We start from the raw sequence: 22528 nt of genomic DNA on the forward strand, positions 1-22528 counted from the left end.
CGCTGGCTAGACCTAGCCCATCACTGCTAAGCAGGCCAGGCCAAAACTGTCTGGGCTCAGGTTGGGCTTATTTTTGCTCAGATCATTGAGAAAGTATGCAGTGCTGCCTAGTGGAGTAAATTACACAAAACCACCGCATTAGGGGTTGGGTTTCACATAGGTATCAATTTATGTTTTAGTTAAAAAACCACCGAATTAGCTTAACCTCTCGCTCGCTAGCTTTAAACCTGTTTTCAACAGATATGGCCCCCTGTCGGACCAGCGTGCCATGCCAGATCGGCCTACCCGCGTGGCACATCTACAACATGTACTGGAGACCGCCTCGACATCACCAGCCTGCTCAAGCAACCGCGTTGAGGTGGTCCAGCGACGAGTCCTCCGACGACATCTCCCTTGTGCTCTCCTTCAACCACCCTTTCACCCCTGTCCACCTGCTGACAACTCCAACTCCGGCTCCGTCTGCCACGAACGAGCGTGGCTCGGCTTCCTCCTCTAGCACGATCACATGACGCCCAGCAACAGAAACACGCCGGCTGCTGCAATCTCCACCCCGACCGCGCTGCGGCTCCACGCGCCTCTGCTCGCGCCGCCCCTCGCCCCCGATGCGCCGCCCGCCCCCCTGCTCGCCGCACGGCGCCGCGCCTCCGCTCGTGCCGCCCTCACCCCGCTGCATCGTGCCGCGGCTTGCCCCTGCTTGTCGTGCGCCGCTGCTCGCCGTGCGGCTCTCCGGGGGGCATGGCCCGTGAGAGCCCATCGGCCTTTACCTCTGCAGCTTTTGGATCGGGAAGAGAGACAGAGTTGCCATGATGATGGACGCCACGTTGGCCTGATCAGTGGACCCATCTCGTCAGAAACGGGCTTAGACACTAGCGAGCGAGAGGTTAAACTAATCCGGTGGTTTTTTGCAACTAAAATGTAAACTGGTACCTATGTGAAACCCTAGCCAATAATGCGATGGTTTTCTGTAATTTACTCCTAGCTAGTGCAACCGTGACACCACAAATTCTCCAATCCAAATAGGGTCTACACTCTGAGAAAAAAAAAACACAAAACTTGTGTATATTTTCTATCAAGAAACCGACAACATGTTTATAGAAGCTTGTAGCAAAGGGAAAACCTAAAGCCCCCAAGAGAGACATGTGGACTACTCACTAAAGAAAACACCACTAGAGTTGCGAAGACAGAAAAACCACGTTCATTTTGTGGCATGTGGAAAATTCACTGTATTATAATCATGATTATTGTTTTTCTTTTCTCACTCCTAATGCTTTAAGATTAGTTTTAAACGCCAATCTATCCAGGTGGCATATAATGCACATGGCTTCTCGAGAGACCAGGTCTCTTAGGATTATTTTCCCCACACAACACATTCATTAGGTGTCTTCTTCGAGTCCGGAACTTGCTACTTGAGAGGTATGCCAAAAGATCCTCTCCCTCTATTAGTTTTTGGTCTAAGAATGCACCGCCGTCTTCAGCTTCGGGAGGCCAAGTCGAAAGTTGAGAGTATGAGCATTCCTGGAGGTCAAAGACTCATCGCTAGTGAGACTTGACAAGTGGCAGGCAGGGTTATGTTGTGAACCGTTAGAATACCAGATTCCCATGAAGGACTACCCACATGAAAAACTTGCATTGGATTGAGCTTTTGCCTTCCAGATCAAGTAGCGAATATTAAATGAGACACACGTGGTGTGAAAATTGGGGATTGATCACGACCTTACTTGAACAGGATCTGTTCTATAGGATCGTACCGCTACATCCTTTGCCAAAAATTGGGATTGATCACTTGTGTTCTCGGGGTATAACCACCACCTTAACCATCCAATCAATTTATGGAGACAATTTTGAAGACCTTTGTGTGCTAGCCCCAATCCACTTGTCATGCCAAAAACTGGTCGTGGAATCATTGCTGATTGCGAATTTTAATGTGTATTAATTATCCATGGTACATATCTCAAAGTAACAGTAGCGGGCAACATTACCACAATCCATTGAAAATGCCTCAAACTGACTGATACCATCGCATGATCGCATCGTTTACAAGAGATGCACGCGTAATTCGGTAAAATTCTTGTTTGACCATATCTCCGTGAGACCGCGGGTTATCCTCCTTTCGGAAAGAAATATGAGAAAAACATACCCCTGTTCCGAACAAATTCGGCATGATTCTTGCGCTTCGATCACCAGGTGAGCTCTAGAGTCTACTAGACCTGAACAGTAGGCCTTGGTCTAAGGCTCGTTCTACTGGGCCACTTGATGGACATGGCGGTCCCCTTCTCCCTCCCCACAGCCACAGGCACCGCAGGCGGCGCACGCACCGGCGGCACCGTGGCGCGGTACATCCTGTAGAGGTTGAAGTAGGAGTCCGGCGAAATGGGCGGCCTGACGGGGGTGACCGGGGAGCAGTAACGCAGCTCCAGGGACGCGTTGCGGCGGAACCTCTCGATGAACTCCGCCGCGCGGCTGTCGATGTCGGCATCGCCCGCCTGGGCCGGGCTGCCGCTGCCGCCGCCCAGCTTATCCGTCTCCCCCGGCGTGCTGCTAGCGCTCGGCGCCGTGTGGAAGCTGGCGCCGTCGTCGTCGGTGCAGTCCAGCAGGCCCGGTGGGGATCCGTAGTATGGCGTCCCCGCCGGAGACGGAGAAGACGATGACGGGTGGAGGCGGGCGATGGTGCAGGCTGCTCGCACCGCCTTGCGCAGGATCCGCAGTAGAACCGTGCGGTTTTCAATTGATCGCTGATCAAATGCAGTAGCAGAGCGCGGGGTTTAAATTGGATGGGAGATGCATGCATGGAGAGCTGTCATTGGGCCGCTGGGGAATTGACGGATTGACTAGTTGTGTTGTGGTTGTTGGGGCCATGAGGACTGAGGCCATGAGCCGTGTTGTGTGGTGCTAGAACAGCGCCACTTGGAGGAGTCAATTTTCCCTGATTAATTTCTCCTCTGTACGAGCTCCGAAACTACCAGAGAGCGGCTGCTGTTTTGGAATCGGGTTGTACAAGTGTGAGTGAGGATGTGGACTCCGTGCTGAACTGCTCAAACCTCAACCTTTTCTCCTCTTTTGGGATGCATGGGGCTAGCTGGGATGTGTTTGTTTTGTTTTTTCCTGACAGCGGATAGGGGAAGAGAGGTTTCATTACTGTTGGGTTACCTTAATTATTAGTCTCTCTTTACATGTTGCATTGGGACAGCTTGAACTTTTTAAATTTAAACTGTATAAGAGATGCGCGATTGCATTTCGATAGTATATTTGTTCCGAAGAGGAGGGAGGATAACCTTGGACCTTATATAGATACATACATTAATTTTACCAGAATGCGACCTTCGGGGATCGAACTCCGGTGGATGGGCACCCAACGTACCTCGCTGGGCTGAGCACCAAGCTAAGTTTGTTTCTCAGCACAGCTTGGACATACAAGACAGCCCCGCTCTGATTTCATCAATGATGACGCCTATGTTGATCTTAACCATTCCTTCCTTCCACCTGATGGCAGTGATAACTTCCAAGTTGTCAGCCTCCACAATGATATGGGCATGCATGTGTGACTCGTTCGACTGCATGCAATTTGGACCCCAGCGGTGATTCGGCGTAGTCTAGCAGTCAGGAAATCGAATCAGGCACTGTTGCACGCCCTTTGCCTTTCACAGTAACTAGATGGAATAGCGCGCCAACGATCTTCACGGAATAAACTTAACAGGATTATTTTCGTGAAATAAGTTTAATAGGACGATTTTTACCTTCACAGGACCAAAAGATAAAAGATAAATTAAATAGAACTAAAACCATTAGCATGGAAAAACCTGATTTATACGCATTGTTCAGATCAAATACATTCCACTCTTTGTTTGTTACCTACTAAGTATTAAGCACCAATACACTGTACAGCACGCATGAGTAGATTCCTTCTGGCTCGTGCTAGGATTGCAAAGTCCTACAATAGCAACAATGAGTCAGAATTAAGTAGAAGAAAAATCACATATACTAGATCTGAAAGGAGAAAATCACATGATGAGGGGATGTCCATCGGCATCACCTACCATAGGTGGCCCTGGACATTTGCAGTGTCTTCTTGCAATGGCTGTATGGAAAGATGCCACATGATACTTACGATACAATGAAGATCATGGTGAAAAACATACTTCGTTGGATGACCAAAAATACCATGTATTGACTGAAAGTGAAAAAAAAACCACGAAGATAAACCTTGGTGCTAAATTCGCAAGATGGAAGCCAGGAACCATCTTTAACAACACCGTCAAGGCTGGAGCAGCAGCTGAACCAAATTCAAGAGCAGTGGCAACACAGTTAGCAACTATTGACAAAATAAGCACTACCGAAATATGTAGTGTCAAAAGAAAAGAAGCAAAGCCATGCTAATCGAAAACGTACACATGGCACAACCTTGCTAAAAGAAAAGTTTAAATGTGGTACAAAAAGACCGTAGAAGTAGCTGAGTGATTAACTCATCATATAGTATAGTTAGGTTCCATATGTTAAGTAATCACAAGGTAACTTCTACAATAGATTCATCCATAGGTATTGTAACACACATGAGCAAATGTCATATTCTCCTGACATGGATGGATAAAAGTAGTTTAATACCTGGTGCTTTACATATACTGGCTGGAGGCTACCCATGCTTACTGGCATCAAAGATGAAGTGAACTCTACCATTTGGTTGTTAATATATAAAAAAGAAGATAGTAAAAAAAAGCTAACTCTAGCACCATGACAAGAGGAGCTAAAATTAGATATTAGAGATTGTAGATCTCATAACAACGTTTCTCTCAAAATACCTAGATTGTGACATATTTCATTTTCAATAGTTTCTGATGACCTCCAATCATATGCGGGTAAACTACCAATCTAATGTCCAGGTACTAAACTAATTCAGGTAAAGCATAATTAGAAACCACACGTGCTATCTTGCTAAATATATCGATTTCCCTAGTCAACATCGTACTTTATGGAGCTGCACTTGCTGTCATCTCGAACTGGCCAATAATGCTTAGTGGGCCTCAGCACCCTTGAAAAGAAATCGTAGTAATCACCAGCGTTATTGAATCACGAGCTAGGATATACTTACCGCTGATTGACCATGCTGATCCTTCAATGTAGATCTTGTATCTATAATCGAACATCACAGTTTCAACACTGACGAAAGAAGAAAGCTATCTTATAACAGAGAAAGCAAACATGTGTGTACAATGACCGGCCAAATCTGATTTTTTGTATCCTACCTTGCTATGTTTGATCCAATCCTAAATGGGAAAACAAAAGTAAACCAGCTAAGCACTAATCAGTCATAAAACCAACTTATTTTATTTGAAACCTAGATCAGAAGGATTATAACATTTTCAGAGGTGCCTTAATTTTTTATAGTAGACAATAGTAGGATTTTCTACTTATTAGAAGGAAAAAAAAAGGAAAGATAGATTTCCGTATAACAGAGTGCAGTATAACGTAAACCCAAACAATTACCTGCCCGTAAATCCCTGCATTCCATTCTTGTTTTACTGGAAACAACCAGCTCTTGCCTTATAGCTGTGACGTCTAGATTTCATTTCCAGTAAGCGTAAGGTTCTCTATCTACCATCTCACCCTCCTATTGCCAGCATCCAAATCTTTCTGCAGTGCATCCCACGGCCTTATGTTGATGTCCGCCCTATTACCACACATAATTAATTTAAGAATTTCTATTTTTTTCAAAAATCAAAGCATACACGACAAGGAGTATGAACTTCAGAAAAATATACTGTTTTTGTTTCTCTTTGGTTCCTGCTTGCTCTCTTAGAAACAGAATCGCAGGTCCAGTCGATACTGAAGTAAAACTGAGCATCCATGTTCATAGATTCACATAATGTACTATGGATAATGTACTCCACGAACAACGATACACTTCATATACGGAGTACATGATTATTTTGAGAAATTGGCCTAATTTGGGAATCCTTCAGTCTGAAAGCGTATGTACTCCTAATTTGGGAGTAGTTCAGTCCTTTTCATCTTGGATCAATCAAATGACTACCTATCTACCCGCAAAAAAAAATGACTACCTATACTGAACAACGTAGATTCAAACATGTATATAATATAATCACTGGATAATATATTTCATGAATTTTGTTACCCGATATGTTTATGATAAACCTGCTTTTTAAAGAAAACTACATGTGTAAAGAGTATTTGAACTCCTGAGATTGACACAACAGCGTGGCTTGAACATTCAGCAGAACATTTAAAAAAAAACTGCATCTAGTTCTATTCTAGCTAACATAAACAATGGTGTGGATTAACCGATTAAGAAACATTACCAACATGGGGCTACCAGAGATTTCAATATTGGCATCAAATTCTGAAAGAACATAAAAAAATGAAGCTTCCTGAGTAACAACTACACGGAGAAGCATACATTCCCATGAACCTGAAATTGATGAAGGGATGTGAACAGGGAACCACTTAGTGTATGACAAAAGCATCGAAGTATTTATTGTTTTCAATAAAGAAGTTATGCCTCATTAGGTCAAATATCCAAACGCGCCCTCTAACATGCCTTTGTCCCCGGTAACACATAAACGAGCAGATCAACTATAAACCTGCATATCAACGGAAAAAAAAAAGAACAACAATAGATTAATCACAGAAGAGGAGGAAGAGCAAGATCAGTGAGGCCATGGCGTTGCTCGTTGGCGGAGGAATACCTGAGAAGGGAGGATGTTTCTCCATATATACGAGAGTATGGCTGAGGAGGGGCAGCTGCGGAGTTAGGGGAGGCCTCGTCGGTGGAGAAGGTAGGAAGGCGGAGGAGCTGGGGGTCCCGAGAGATGGTAGGGTCGGGAGGGATCAGTTTGGGCAGACCTCGTCGGTGGAGAAGGTAGGAAGGCGATGGAGCTAGGAGTCGCGAGAGATGGTAGGGTCAGGAGGGATCCAGATGGTTCGACGGCTCGACGCTCGGTGTCCACCGCCCAGCCCAACAGATCGGCCCCACAAAAAAGAAAATCATCGAACGGCTGGAACGACGACTCTCCAACTACGGAGATAAGGACACGTGCATGCAGGGATAGGGCCTCAAATCTTCCGCCTTTAGATAAGAGAAATATATCATTTCGCAGATCCCAACAAACACTTCTAGAAGTAGAACAATAGCAAAACATAACCTGCAAGTCTCCTCTGGTATCGATCGAGTACTCCATCAGTACCAAAAACTAAGTACGTGCGGCCTAACCAAAAGCACATGGCACCGAACCTTATATACGAGCAATGAAAATATCGCACTTATCATTCGAGTTGATCCAATCGCAAGAGCTTCCTTCCTTGCGCCCATATAGTCTTTCTGATTCATAATTCTTGCGAAATATTACATTATCTAGACATTTTTTAGCAATAAATAAATTCATTTTTGATCGAATTTGAGACAAGAATTAGAAAACGAAAGGAGTACTATATATGCATGCCCTACCTTCTTGTCATGGTGCAGTGATCCTCCGGCGAGATATATAGAAACCAGGCAAACGGACAACCATATCACCTCCAGATGCCAGCTCCGCCACTGTCGACATGTCGCCGCCGCTCTCTCCAGGATAGAGGAACTGGGTTTTTGCATTTTTGGACGGAAGGGAACATGCTGTGATTTCCCGTGCTGGAATCCGCTGCCCAAACCTAGCCTACCACTGCTAAGCAGGCTAGGCCAAAACTGTTTGGGCTCAGGTTGGGCTTATGTTGTAGCTCTGCATCTCTGCTCCATCTATCCTGCAGGCCCAGCTGGACAACTCTATTCTTTTCTATCCTGCCAGGAACTGTTTTTATTTTTATTTTGAGAGCACCTGCCAGAATCTGGTTTGGTAAAGACGGGAAGCATCCCGGATGGTGCCTTCTTCATTTCTCGGGTCTGTGGACGAATTATGTTGGCGTATTTACAGATCATTCCGTATACTTGTACGAACTTATGTAAAAACCAAGTAAACTTACTGAACATCGTTTCTACCATCCCTGCCAATGCCTCAGACTCGAGACGAGTGATACAAGTTACAAGAGAGGGCACGTTTTGATTCGGCAAAAATATTGCTCTGTTCTTCTTGGCTAAATCAAGCTGCGTGATTGACCAAACTCCGGACTGCCGATCGAAGCCATCGAACTCGACTCCTGCTGTCCCGGCCGATTGATCGAACGTCTAGACCTGAACGGTAGGCCTTGTTCTAAGGGAGTACCTGCTACTGGGCCACTTGATGGACACGGCGCTCGCCCTCCCCCTCCCCCTCCCCCTCCCCACAGCTACTGCCGGCGGCGCCGTCGCGCGGCCGGCGTGCATCCGGGAGAGGTTGAAGTATGTCTCCGGCGACGAGGGCGGCCTGGCGGGTGTCACCGGGGAGCAGTAGCGGAGCTCCAGCGACGCGTTGCGGCGGAACCTCTCGATGAACTCCGCCGCGCGGCTGTCGATGTCGGTGTCGCCCGCCGGGCTGCCGCTGCCCAGCTTCGACGACCGGAGGCGCGCCGCGGTCGCCGTGGTCGTCTCGGGCCCAGGCGGCGTGCTGCTCGGCGCCGTGTGGAAGCTGGCGCCGTCGGTGCAGTCCAGCAGGCCCGGCGGGGGTGATCCGCCGTATGGCGATGCCGGAGACGAAGGAGACGATGGGTCCTGGAGGTGGGTGATGGTCCTCGCTGCTCGCGCGGCCTTGAGCAGGATCCGCCGTAGGAGCGTGCCGTTCTCCTCCATTGATTGATGCGGACTTTGGTCTGGAGTGGACGGATTGATCAAATGTAGCAGAGGGGTTTATGTTTGGAGAGCTGTCAGTTAAGGGCCGTTGAGGGATTTTATATGCACACATGGTGACGGCAATAGATTGATTAGTACACAGGTCACAAGTGGATGGGTTTGGTTGGGGCCATCTGTCATCTTGTGTGCTGCTAGAATATGTATATAGTAGGGCGACTTCGAGGTCAACTTTTCCTTCTGCTTAATTTGTCTACTTGTGCTATTCCTCCGTCCAATAAAAGATGTTTCAACTTTAACTAAATTTGAATGCATCTATACGTTAAGTGTCTAGATACATCCAAATTTTGATAAATTTGACAAATTTGAGTACAAGTTCTGAAAGAAACTACCACTATGTGGAGCCGAGGAAGTGGTCTCCGCGCTCAACTGCTCGCACCCCAGCTTCAAGTTTCTCCACCTTAATTTGGGCTTGTTGCGACATGTCAAAGTTTCAACAATTTAGGGACTTTACACCATGGTAAAAAGTAAAAACCTTTTAAGAAAGAAAGGTTGTCTTTCTGTCAACATTTTGAAATTTCTTTGATAAAAAAAAACATTTTGAAACTTCAAAATGGCAAGGTAGCATCACTCCCAAAGTCCCGTGTTGGTTGTTCTTTTCCTTCTAGGGAGAAAGGGAAAAAATAGTCTCCGGGTTGAGGGTGATAGAATGAATCTTCTCAAAGAGGCGGATGAATTGCTGGAGCGCTTCAGTTGATGGGTTACGGTTGATACATGAGATTCATCTGTTGCTAAGCAAGCAAAGGTTCAGACACTGAATATTGCCCATTGCCTTCCTCTGCTAAACTTGAAGAGATCAGGGTATTCGCTCTTGAGGGAAATACGTTGATCCAATGGTCATGCCCGAATTTGACGGTCTGCCCATTTCCCAGCGATCCAACTTGAAGGGATCAGGGTATTCCGGCGTATTTCACCTCCACTACTTTATTGGAAGTGCCATAAAAAAAAAGACTGGGAAGGGAAAAAAAAGTAAGTGTCACGCCCAGTGGGACTCGAACCCACAATCGCCTGATTAGAAGTCAGACGCCTTATCCATTAGGCCATGGGCGCTCGTTTGTATTAAATTGAATTTACATTTTAAATTAATGTTTACATCTGCGCCAATTGTTCAACACCGAAATCGATCTGCTGGCAGCAACCGATGGAACAGTAAAACCACCATCGCAGTCCATAATTCATTTGCACACCTTCACACCCCCAACGAAACATCGATCACACGGACATACCAGATATACTTAATCCTGAAATGTCTGCTCAACCATCATGCCACTTATTTTCTCCCAATAATGTCACGTCCCTTATGCAAACCAAGAAACAAGACCTCGTAAACACGAGCAGGAAAATTCACTTAATCCTTTTCAGCCTCCCTCTCTAGTCTCTACACTAGCAACAGTTAAAATGCCGGTGCCTGTCAGGCACGAAACGGCCTCCTTCCCCAGATAACAGATCTCTCTCTATTTGTCTTGACGAGAATGTGTAGGCCATCATGCACGCACCTTGTTCATGAGAACTGTACATGTGCCCTTCACAGACTGAAACTGCAAATCAGGCTTGATCTTGCTGTTGCTGCTGTAGCTGCTTCCTCAGCTCCTTCCGCAGGATCTTGCCCGACGGCGCCTTCGGGATCGTGTCAACGAAGAACACCTTGCGGATCTTTTTGTAGTAGATCACCTGAAACAAGTGAAGAAAAAGAATATAGAAAGGTGCAAATAGCATTACATTTCTTTTCCTATACAGTTAATCACTTAATCGTTTCTCTTCTCCTTTTTTATTTATTTTAGATTTGAGGTTCTGACTTCTGAGAGTAGAAGAAGCAAGCACCTCTTTGGATACGAACTGCTTGATGTCATCCTCGCTGATATCGCTCCCTTGAGATCTCGCCACGAACGCCACCGGTATTTCTCCGATTTCAGGTTCGATCTGTTCCCTGCACATCACAAAAAAATGATGTCATTTCAAAAGATCTCTGTTGGCTGGCTGCTACAGTAAAAGTAATCCAACAGTCCTGCAAGTTATTTTTGGGGACTTGTAAACAGTGGCATGGTCATACGTTGTTCAGAAGTGTACTTACCCGACGACGGCAGCATCGGCAATGCTTGGGTGCGTGATGAGCAGGGCTTCAAGCTCGGCAGGGGCCACCTGAAAGCCCCTGTACTTGATGATCTCCTTGAGCCGGTCCACGATGAAGATCTCGTCGTCGTCGTCAACGAATCCGATGTCGCCAGTGTGCAGCCACCTGTCGGCGTCGATGGTGTTCCTGGTGGCCTCCGGGTCATTCAGGTACCCTGAAGAACACATCCACAAGTTTTCATTGCGTAGATTTTGCTATTAGTCAGGTCTAATATGTATACCAGCTAACCGAATGCCATGTTTGGGTACTTTTGAATTTTCCGTCTCATTTTCTAATGTTTCTGGAACTTCAATGCGTGTTTGAAATATCTGGAAGTAGCTACCGAATAATAAACTTTGTTGTAAAACTCCCATTTAATTTCGATATTCAGATCAGAAATATGAATCCGGGGGTTATCCTCCTTTCTGAAAAAGGATCAGAAATATGAATGATTTTCATCCAAATCTAAGTAAGCATGGTCAATTTGAATTATAAAAACCTCGAGCTACTAGGCATACGTATGCATTTCGTTGACCAGGATTTATTGTACGTTATCATTTTTTTCGGTGGAACATCATTGAGAAGACAGTAGCTAGTTTAATTATCGTGTGATTGACTTGGCAAAGGCACGAGCTAATTATCTAGTGCAGGTGGCTATCCACTTGTGCATATATAATCATATGCTTTGTTTCAATGTCAGCTTTGATCTCGAGATCTAGGCTAGAGATCCAAGTCAACTGTTTTGACATGCATCTGTAAGCGTCCAATGATGCCAACGATCCTTGTACGTACCCTTCATGATCTGCTGCCCCCTGATGCAGATCTCGCCGTTCTGGTTCCGACCGAGCGACTTCCCGGTGCCAGGGTCGACGACCTTGAGCTCCCCGTTGCGCACCACGGTCCCGCAGGCGCCGGACTTGACCTTGAAGGGCTCCTTGGCGAACGCCAGGCTCATCGACAGCACCGGGCCGGCCTCCGTCATGCCATAGCCCTAAAGAAAACGTAAAAGGCGTAAAAAAAAATGGTTAACTGATTAGCACCGGCAGGCATTCAGTGCGCGGCCATTATATTACCTGTCCGAGCACGGCGTCGGGGAGCTTGGCCATGAAGGCGTCCTCGATGTCCTTCCCCATGGGCGCGGCGCCGGAGAGCACCATCCTCACCGACGACAGGTCGCGCTTCGCCACCACGTCTTCACCATCGCCGGCGCCGCTCTTGGCGACGGCGACGACGATCGGCGGCACGAGCGGCGCGACGGTGATCCGGTGCTTCTCGACGAGCTCGGCCATGTCGGCGAGGTCGAAGCGGCGCATGAGGACGATGGCGGCGCCGGCGCGCAGCGCGCACATCATGATGGTGTTGAGCGAGTAGATGTGGAACAGCGGCAGCGCGCAGAGGATGACGTCGTGCTCCGTCAGCGCGATGTTGGGGTTGTCGCCGTCCACCTGCTGCGCCACGCTGGTGCTCAGGCTCCGGTGCGTCAGCATGACGCCCTTCGGCAGCCCCGTCGTCCCCGACGAGTAGGGCAGCGCTACGACGTCGTCCGGGTCAAATTCCGGGTCTTCTTCGATGTCTTCGTCTTCGTCTCCGGCGGAGGACAAGAGGTCGTCCCAGAAGTGGAGGCAGCCGTCGCGGCGGTCGTCGATGAGGATGACAGTCAGGGGGCTCCCGTCGTGGGCGTGGGGAGGGAGCTTGTGGGCGGCGAGGGACTCGGTGAAGACGACGGTGGCGCGGGAGGCGGCGAGCTGGGCGGCGACCTCGTGGGGCGTGGAGGCCGGGTTGGCGGTGGTGACGGCGGCGCCGGCGCGGGAGGCGGCGAAGAAGGAGAGCACGAACTCGGCCGAGTTGCGGAGGAGGTTCATCACCACGGCGCCGCGGCGGACGCGAAGGACACGGCGGAGCGCGGCGGCGAGGCGGCGGGAGAGGGCGTCGACCTCGGCGTAGGTGAGCACGGCGGCCGTGGGGCCGTCGATGAGGCAGGGGCGTGAGGAGACGGAGTCGAGACGCTCGAAGCAGTAGCGGTGCAGCGGGAGCGTGTTGGTGATGGCGATGTCGGGCAGTTTCGACCGGAAGATGATCGGCTCCGGCGTAGTAGCGACCTCGGCGACGGCAAGCTCCGTGGAACCCATCGGGTCAATGGCACGGAGGAGCTTGGCACCACTTTGTTTTGACAGCTCTCAGGGGGATCGGAAGCACGTTGATTTGGCAGCTGGGTGTCTCTGTGCTGTGCTGGCTTTCGAGTGTGGCCTTGCTTTATAGGAGTAATGTCGTTTTTATTAAGGAGCAAAGAAACAGATCAAGTAAACGGCCGGGGCGGGACGGGGGAAGGGAATATTTTGTGAAATGCATGTGAGTAGTTCGTGATTGGGTTCTATGAATGGAAGAAGTAATTATCGAGCGAGTTCATGTTTTGAAAAAAGAATAAAAGATGGACTGTGTTTGTATAGAAGGACGTAACTAAGAATTAGGTGTAGCTACATATAATTCGAAAAAATGATGTGGAGCGTCCTGAATTGATATTCCCTCCGTTCGTTCCAAAATGTAATGCGTCCTGCATTGATAGGTGAACGTGAAGTCACTCTCGGACGGACACATTTGCCAGTGTTCAGAAAGGTGATGCATGCTGGAAGATGAATCGACGACCACCGAGTGAAGAAAACTTTATAAGTAGGAAAGATATCTGGTGATAAAACCAAAAGACCAAACCTTCTATCTCTGCTGCAACCGTGACGAAAAGTGGCACGATCGCCCAATATACCCAAGGAGTGACATTCCCAGACAAGCTTTGATGCCCCATATTGCATCGTACTGACGAACCAACATGCACAATTGCGAACGCTTCATCACCACAAGTTTAAGCCTGCATGCACTACAAGCTGTTCCAACTTCCACATGATCGTAATAAAAAATCGTTGTAAATGTGATCCAGTCTGACCGGCCTACATCTCCAGAAAGCCTCTAGCTTTCTGCTACAGCATGCACATTGTCTGCTCACAGCTATCCTCAATGGACTGGGTTGAAGCTGCTGATTCTGCGGTACACTTTGGAGAGTTGTTCAGTGCAGCTATCTCGAGCTGTGCAGGGACCGCACATAAGGTATATCACATTACCCAGTGGCCTTACATAGAGATCATCCTCTTCACGAAGTTGTTGGATCAGGCATCTCGCGTACAATGAAGCGTACCTGCATGAGTGATGGTGTAGAATTACATAGTAGCAAGCATAGTCCAGTGATTGCACAATTAACGTTTTAAATTTAAATAGGGAAGTTATCCCTAACTAAGTTTAATTGAATGGTAGAGCTCTTTGTTCTTAATATCTGGGTTTTTGGTTCTTGTGTGTTTTTTCCCTAACTGGATTTTAAGATCCAGACATGGTGACAAGGTATACACCATGGGCAAATCAAACAACAAGAATTGAACAGCAGAGCGCCTGCCATCTTCCTCCAAGAAAAAAAAACATGAATCAAGTTCGTCCAGTGAGTAGAGTATGAAACGACAGGTGAACATTCTTGCAGTGTTCTAAAAACAACGATACAAGGGCATCATTTTCTGTCTCGGGTCCTGGTTGAACCGTGGATACGAATTGCTAAAAGAGCAAGTAATATATAGTCATGAAACATTTAATGGATTTGGGAACTGATTGATGACAGTTGCTCTCACAACTACAACTACAACTATGCAACATGAATTGCTTCAAATTCACCAATGTTTAAAACAATGACCATAACTAAACTGATGTTAACTGAGGCAGAACCAGTAGTCACAGCATCCAAATATAAATAGGAGATCAGGATATCAACTATGTGTACTACAGCGAGTTTGCCATTTTTGTTACCTGTAAACATTTCTATCTTCCTGCATTTTGAGAGCCATACGGTAACTTAGTGAAAAGTAGTAAAGATTCTCTACAGCTAGGAGCAAACAAGAGATTCTCTCTGGAAAACTGGATTTCATAGAAAACTAAACGGACCAGAGGATGAGCGACATATCATGCTTGACAACCAGATGTTTGTGAGTAGGACTGTGAGGGTGGGGGCAGGCCAGAGAGTGTTTTGTGTTTGCCAGACGGGTCCAAGCTAGGTACATATCATGTTGGGAGTAGTTTGCAGGAGGATGTGTATGGTTTTGGCCTGGTTTTCCTGCTACAAGCCATTTTCTTCTACCTAAAAATGGTCCATTTTCTTAACGAGAAAGCAGAGCACTCATACTGTTTTTTTCTTTTCAGTTTGTGTGTGTTTGCATCTATGCCTTGCCATGTCCGTGTGAGTGTTTTTCAAAAAGTTATAATCATTTGCACAAAGAAGTTTTATCCATAAAATTCTAAAATATCATAAATGATCATAATAAATGATTCAGGTCTCAAGAATATCGTACCCAGCATCAGATCCCTCAGCCTTGAGCTCAATGGCACAGAGAGTTCCCAAGGAGACTACTCTTGACACATTTGGTAGCGATGACAATTGGTTCACAAGTGTGCCATCCCATAGCTGCAAAATTCAGTAAACTTTAAATCTGCAAAACTACATATAAGAATTGACAAAATATGGCATAAAGATAGGTACCTCTTCATTTATATAATATTGTGTAATGCATACTATATTATTTATTAGATATATATGCCAAATATATGTCTCCAAAACATCAACATATGTCTCTTGTGAACTTAATACACCATTTCTTTCAAACAAAAAAATGGAGAAAAGGAACTATATCAATTTCTATGTTCTTACAGAAAAGAATGGGAACCATGTTAATAATTGAGAGGAGAGCTTCCACTTCCAAGAGTCATGAAAATATACACAGAGGATTTCCTCGGTCAATCTTAAAATGGATTTACTTTAAACATGTCCTACATATTCAAACAATTAAAATTCATTACCTCCTTGAGCCTCTTACGATCAAGATCAAGATTTAAATTTGTGGATGGATCTCGAAACCATTGGATAGCTTTTACTGCTGCAGAACAGCCCATGGCATGAGCAGTATAGGAATGACCATGTAAGAGTGCTGTAAGCTGGAACAGAACAAATAGTTTATAAGTGTTAACCTTAAAACGCTGTATTCATGGTAATGCTTTTTCACATAACATAAAAAATGGCGTTTTTAGACTGTTGATGCCTGAACATACAGAAATACATTCAGGACGTACCTTAGAGTCACTTTTAAAGGCCTCAAAAACTCCTTCTGTTGTTACCGTTGCAGCTAATGGCACTATCCCACCAGTCATCAATTTAGCATAGCAGGCAATATCTGGTAAGCAGCCAAGCAACTCTGAAGCAGACTGAAAATAACAGTAGTTGTCAAGGTTTCGGGAAGACATGAGCTAACTTTATTGTGTATTGTCCTTAGAAGATATATTGTGATCTATTACCTCCACACCAAGACGCCAGAACCCTGTGAATACCTCATCAAATATGACAGGAATTTTTCGATTTCTACACTCCTTAACAAGTAATCGCTGGAAGAGTGGATCTATCATGTGCATTCCCCCAGCACCTTGTATTACTGTTTCACAATGTTAAAATCTCAGCCGTATTGGGAACAGAATAAAAAAAAGACTATCACACAGTTTTCCATGTCCATTCCAACAAACAGGAGTACTAGATAAATGTCTGAAAAGCACACTGAGGATGCAATGGTACAACCAAACACAAACTACACATGTATCTGATTTATTTTCCAGAAATCATGCATTTTACATACTTACAGGCCAGGACAGGAACCACAACTGTGCTATTATGAACAGGGTAGTCAGTCATTCCATTTTAAGTTTCTACGACCCTATATTATTGACTGATAGATCCTAACAATTATATGTTGATCCTACAATTTGAGATTCTAGATTCTGCAGCTATCATATGGTCTGCAATCCTACCATGGAACCTCCAATTCAATTGTCACAACCTTGGATATGAAATTATTTTACTCTATACAAACAACCAAGGAGTATACATGTCAAACAATCAATACCCAAGCAGTTCAATGTGATGATGGAGAACTATGTACTTGCCTGGTTCTATAATAAGTGCTGCAACATGCTCTGTGTTACTTGACAGGGAGTATTCTGATAGTTGTTGTGATATGTAGGTTGAATATAAATCAGCTGCATAGGATGAGTCCCTAGTATTGCAAAAGACTTCAGCTAGTGAAGGAATGCCTACAATGTCACTTGTCAGTCAAAGCATGCCTTCAATAAATACCACACATAAATATAATCTGACACCAACTCATTTTTACTGACATTTATCACCAGGGCTCAGATGACCATGCTGTATCGACTGGGGCAAAGAAAGACAGCAGGTCTCGTTTCTAATGAACACTGTTGGAGGATCTAGAAAAAGTCCTCGGCCAGAATACCTACAGAAGAAAAACCACACAGGAATGAATCCGGATTTACTGACTGTGAAACTAACAGCAAGACTGGAGTTCACGGAACAATTGTTCCGTGTCTCGGTAAAAACACACTGTTTTAAAGACAAATCCAGATAGAAAATAGAAATAGTAGTACTACAAAAGGGCAATAGTTGAAAAAGATAATCAGCAAGGGTGCAATATTTCTAGGCATGCAGCATAGTAAGTATGGAGCTCAAACGATGTACCATGGCTGCTGAAGAAAAGATGTATAGGCTGATGGAGCTTGAGCTTCCATCGCACCCAGAGTATCACCATGATATGAACCTTGTAGAGCGAGAACCTAGAGACCAAGGAATTCAATTAATAGGTCAGCAGATCAGAAGGGGCGAACAGGGATTTATAAATCTTAGGTCGAAACTACCTTTTTGTTTCTCTAGATATAATTATTGGATACGAATCAACAACAGAAAAAGAAGTCAGTCGTTGTGCTCGTGATCAACTAAGTTTGACAGCAGTGAATAAATGAAGTGAAGCAAAAACATTATTGATCCTTCGAAATGAATAGTTTGAATATAGTTCAAATTGGGATTAAATCCTAAGGATCCAAATCGAAGTCCCCCTATCCTATCCTATTTACTAATTTGGAACAATATTACCTGGTTTTCCAAATATATAAACTCAACATGTGCAGATGACTACAGCAACCACCATGCATGTGTGAGCTCCTCTACATCAGACAAAAGAGTGCCCATGAAGATTTCTAGATGTGGCGGAGATAGTTAAAGATGGCGAGGGGTTGAGGAAAAAAGCATAGATGTGATGTTTGCCAAGGACTTGCGAAGGAAATGGGGGTGACTGAGTCAAATGAAAAGAGTTAAGGGGCTCATGGTGTTTGCCAGTGTTGATAGCATATGTAGGGCCCTGGCAAGCGGCAGTGGCAGAGGAAACCTTAGCACCTGAGAGGTGTTGATGATCCCAGGAATGGGCCTGAAAACAGCTTTGGAAACTTCCTACCACATACCACACCTCCTCAGGTCTTTCGTGATTACCAAGTTGACTTTTGCACCCAGATCTATACAGCAGGATGTAAGGAAAGGAAAGCATCGCTATGGACGGATGCAAGACCCTGAGGCTGGCGAGTATGGTAACAGAGTTGGAGCATAGCAGTTGCGAGGGGAGTGGTAGGAACCCCAGAACCTGAGCTCAGATTGTAGCTATGCTTGACAGGAGACCAAAGGCATGTTCTCCTTCATTTCTAACTAGAAATGGGGATTTCCAAATTTATGTAGCTCAAGAATTTGTTGCCAATGTGAATTATCTGGGAAATTATTGGAATTCTTAGCAAGAGAAGTGCTTCCATGCTTTTCCAAAAAAAAAATCACAAATCTTAAAGCACTATTAGTTACCATCAAAGGCAAAACCTAACCACTATCCACGTCAGGCTGTTATCCACCCATGTCCAGATCCGCTTCACCCACCTCAAATTCAGCCGTTTTTGCATAGATTTGGGGCACAGGCTATAATTACTGCCGCCATCTCCGCATCAATGACTGCAGTGGCGATGGAGGAGGAAAGGAGAATGTGCCCTCGCTGCTGCCAAGGGTGTTGATCGTGTCGGCTGGTCGTCATCGCGTCGTTGGAGGCCTCCGTCGACAACTAGCTGCTGCTGCCGAGTCGCCCATGCTGGCGCCCGTGCCCCACGATGACGACGACGACCAGCTGGATGGCGAATTGGCGATGAGAAGCCAAAGTAGTAGCACCTGTTAGGAGCTGGAGGGCACGTCAACGACTGGGGGGCTGTGATCCAATTATCTGGTGCAAAGTGGGTAAGGGATAGGCGGGATTAACTCTTCTTATCAGGGCCTTTGATTTGCTTTAAAGGTCGTTCAATTTTTAATTTTAATTTTTTTGCGGAAAGCATAGAAGCACCTGCCTCTTGGCAAACATTCAAGTAATAGTACAGAGTAATGCAATTGCTATGCCATTATGTTAAAATCCAAACAGATTTTGTAAGAACACAGTCCTACCATTTATAGTGAATAAGAAACTCAAGTCCTAACTAATACAGACTATGTCAATGTCAGCTGTTGGGGTCCAGGAGAATTTTGAAAAATCTGTCATGCACTGAATGTCAATCATTCATTTACAAAATGAAGTAATGGGATAAGCATGTTTTGTACAAGAGCAGCAGACCTTTAACTGAATATTTCTTTCATTGGTCATGCTCTTGTCACTGTCCAGCAGAATTCCATGATCAAATGAAAACTTACGAAATGCCATCTTCAGAGCTATTTCAATTGCAGTTGATCCATTATCCGAATAATAAACTCTGGAAGCCCAATCTGACCACGCAATAAATGATATGTTTCTCAGCAATGTGTCTTGGAAAGCAGGACACAAATAACAAAACAAGAACACTTGAACAATTATGAAGGCTCAGATAAGCAATTATCGTTTCACACATGTCTGTTTTACTGTTTCCTTTCTTACGCTAAGCATAATTATCTTCCAATCTCACAAGTGTGGAATTTTGTAGCTAAAAGTATTTAAAACTAATCAGTTTTTGTAGCAATGCAACACTGTTCATTAAGGGGTGACATATATCCATGCAGTTAAATTTTTATAGCATTGTAGTAGATGAAGAACAAGTAAAAGCACTAACCTTTACCAACTCCACCAAGCAAAAGTTCAGCACAACGAAGAGCCGGCTCATGAGCATTCTCTGGAAACATCACATGGCCATACCTACCAGCAGCATAACCCATATCTCTTGCAAGTTCCATCTAATGATCAAAGAGAAGTTTAGGCTACAAAAATGGCCTGTCAATAGTTCAACGCACACAACTTTAGCAATAGAGCACCTGCAATGAGAGTTCCTTAGCAAACCAAGGTAAAAGAGGTTTTGAAAATAAAGGAAGCATAGGAGCAGTAACCTGCAAGTTAGAATCAGGTCCTTGAGTCCACCAACTTGCACATGCATCAAACTGAGGGATCATCATCATCTTGTTGTCTTTAACCTACAACAAGAGTCCACAAAAAGGCTGCTAATCTTCCAAGTTTTATTTCAAAGTAAAATAGAAGTAGACATTGTACAAACCTTGTATGTTGAGAAACTCTCACCACAACGTGAATCAATTACTGTAACAGAATCTACAGGGACAAGATTGTGCTGAGTGAAGGGCCACCACAGTAAATCCTTTGATTTTCTTTGCATACTATTTAACCTCTGAATTCTTCTTGAATGAAAAGATTGCAGGGCATCTTTAAGCAAACCAAAAACTGAAGAGGATTCAGAAAGCCAATCAGTCAGGTCATCTGATGGATCTTCTGGAATAGGTGGCAAGACAAGCACAGGTACCCTAAATAACACAAACACTGGAAAGCTGTCATACCTAATAACACTGAGCCTGCTAGAACATATTTAACGAAATGTAGGACTAAAGTCTGTTACCTATTTCTCAAGTAAGAAAGCAAGAACATGTCATTTGACAAACCGCGATCCTCCAAAATTACTGCACTAATATCATACCCTCTGAGCAACAGAGTTTCATATGCAGATAAAGTGGATGAAATGCCACCAAGACGACCATCTCCAACAAGAATAGTAGGCAACCTAAAGGGCCTGTCAAGAGTTTCAAGTAATCAAAAACTGTGGCAATGCAAATCAATCTAGTATAATGACCTTTAATGAAGTTTGCGTCAACAGCTAATAGGACGTGAAGTAGTATAAATAAATGTAAACAATTCAAGCATAGTTGAGTGATGCCCTGAAATATTTCGTAAGATCACCACAGGTGCTAAGTTCCCAAGAAATGAAAACGTGTCAAAAGAAGAGATGGTAGCCATACATCAGAAATAGTTACGAATGGTCGCCAATATATGTGATTGTTTCCAGCACTCGTAGAATCAAACACACAAACTGCTCCACTTCATAACTCAGCAACTCAACATGGTATCCAACATAAAACCTCAAAAAAAAAAATCAAAGCGGCGAACTGTTAATCACAGTTCGTGTGCTCATTAACCATCATTATTATGTACTTGTGCCAAGTTGCATGCTGATCCTTCCGTCTATACTGATTTCCTTGTAATGGCCTAATGAACTTTGGTGGCATTGAGATCTCTTGTGATTGTGAATATGGATGAAGAACAAACACCACATTAACTAACTCAACCAAAAAGAGTTTTAAAATGGGTGTATATCGCACTAATTGCATTATGCTAAATTTGCACATCATTTCACTTCCTGAATTAATTCAGACTAAGTAGACAACCGCAAAGCCGCAATACACATACAGTATGCAATTCACAAATATTGAATAAATAAAATACAGTAGCATATTTGAGGGTTGAAGAAGCATCGGAACGCACCGGTAGAGATCGCACTGCAGCGTGCCTGACGGGCCTGGGCTGGCCACGCCACCAGCGGTTTCGATCAGCTTCCACACCTCTCCCTCCCCCTCCCCCAAATCCTCCCCCTCGACAAGGCACGCCGCCAGGCGTGACCGCACATGCGCGTCCTCCACAGCCATCCCTTCCCTCTCCACCGCCAGGTGCGGCGACACAGCCTCCCGCCACGCGTACAGCGTCCTGCAAGTCAGAATCTTCCTGACCGTCTCTCCCTCCCCAGCGTAGGAAAAGGCCGCCTCCTCGGGGGAAGGGGGCGGGGGTTCCAAGGATGGGGAACATGAGAGCGTGTCGAGGGAGGCGACGAGGCGCGCAGCGGTGGAGGGGCGGAGGAGCGCGGGGACCCTGCGGAACAGGAATCCGGCATCGGAGTCGGCGGGGAAGCCGGTCTGGAGCGGCTTGAGGTAGAGGACGGCGGAGGGGGAGGCGGTGGGGGAGCGGAGGAGGGAGGCGGCGAGGCCCGCGGAGACGAGGGTCTTGCCGACGCCGGTGTTGGCGCCGAATACGGCGAAGGTCGGCGAGGCGAGAGGCAAGGCCGAGGAGAAGGAGGAGGAGTAGTGGCGCCGCCGGCGAGCATGGGCGAGTAGGAGGCGGCGGAGCATGGCTGCTGGCTTTGGGTTTTGGGTAATGTTTGACGGGGTTTTGTGGAGAAAAGCAGAAGCGTGTGCTACAGAAGTACAGAGTCCATTTGAAAAAAAAAACTTACGGAGTACTTCTAGTTCTAGAGATCAAATGGTTAGATCTGAATATTTGATGGAAAACGATTACTATCTACTCTCTGCTCTCTTGTTTTATAATTTTTGTCGAAATCTTACATATATCTAGTCACTTTTTAAGAATACATACATCCATCTTTAAACAAATTTGAGACAAGAATTATGAAAAAGAGGG

The 22528-nt window shown here is 45.4% G+C and overlaps 2 protein-coding genes and 1 non-coding gene across 3 annotated transcripts; all 3 read right to left on the bottom strand.

The window, feature by feature from the left end:
- Positions 1-9741: 9741 nt before the first annotated feature.
- Positions 9742-9814, bottom strand: TRNAR-UCU. Its single transcript has one exon. It is a non-coding gene; the product is annotated as a tRNA-Arg (tRNA).
- Positions 9815-9817: 3 nt separating this feature from the next.
- Positions 9818-13102, bottom strand: LOC100826883 (probable 4-coumarate--CoA ligase 1). Its single transcript, XM_003573556.4, has 5 exons — positions 11948-13102; positions 11667-11865; positions 10836-11049; positions 10586-10691; positions 9818-10435 (listed from the first exon to the last, which is right to left on the bottom strand). Exons 1-5 carry the CDS (start codon positions 13001-13003, stop codon positions 10310-10312), a joined length of 1701 nt encoding a protein of 566 aa, XP_003573604.1. The 5' UTR covers positions 13004-13102; the 3' UTR covers positions 9818-10309.
- A 456-nt stretch (positions 13103-13558) lies between these two features.
- On the bottom strand, positions 13559-22283 carry LOC100827183 (bifunctional dethiobiotin synthetase/7,8-diamino-pelargonic acid aminotransferase, mitochondrial). Its single transcript, XM_003573557.4, has 14 exons — positions 21602-22283; positions 20682-20852; positions 20328-20589; positions 20164-20247; positions 19893-20013; positions 19424-19572; positions 17476-17570; positions 17118-17233; positions 16887-17033; positions 16248-16381; positions 16026-16157; positions 15756-15890; positions 15251-15363; positions 13559-14058 (listed from the first exon to the last, which is right to left on the bottom strand). The coding sequence occupies exons 1-14, from the start codon at positions 22237-22239 to the stop codon at positions 13878-13880; spliced, it is 2478 nt and encodes an 825-aa protein (XP_003573605.1). The 5' UTR covers positions 22240-22283; the 3' UTR covers positions 13559-13877.
- Positions 22284-22528: the final 245 nt, after the last annotated feature.

This window comes from Brachypodium distachyon, chromosome 3 (assembly GCF_000005505.3).
Source record: "Brachypodium distachyon strain Bd21 chromosome 3, Brachypodium_distachyon_v3.0, whole genome shotgun sequence".
NCBI classification, from domain to species: Eukaryota; Viridiplantae; Streptophyta; class Magnoliopsida; order Poales; family Poaceae; genus Brachypodium; species Brachypodium distachyon.

Bases quoted from the DNA above. Each gene is read 5' to 3' on its own strand.
- LOC100826883 (XM_003573556.4), bottom strand. From the start codon at position 13,003: ATGGGTTCCACGGAGCTTGCCGTCGCCGAGGTCGCTACTACGCCGGAG. The intron at 11,866-11,947 runs GTAATATAATGG...CGTTTTCTTTAG, and splicing joins CCGACGCCGTGCTCGGACAG to GGCTATGGCATGACGGAGGC. The intron at 10,692-10,835 runs GTAAGTACACTT...TGTGATGTGCAG, and splicing joins GCCGATGCTGCCGTCGTCGG to GGAACAGATCGAACCTGAAA.
- LOC100827183 (XM_003573557.4), bottom strand. From the start codon at position 22,239: ATGCTCCGCCGCCTCCTACTCGCCCATGCTCGCCGGCGGCGCCACTAC. The intron at 19,573-19,892 runs GTTAGTGCTTTT...TTGCGTGGTCAG, and splicing joins GCTTGGTGGAGTTGGTAAAG to ATTGGGCTTCCAGAGTTTAT. The intron at 17,234-17,475 runs GTACATCGTTTG...TTTCTTCTGTAG, and splicing joins TCTTTTCTTCAGCAGCCATG to GTATTCTGGCCGAGGACTTT.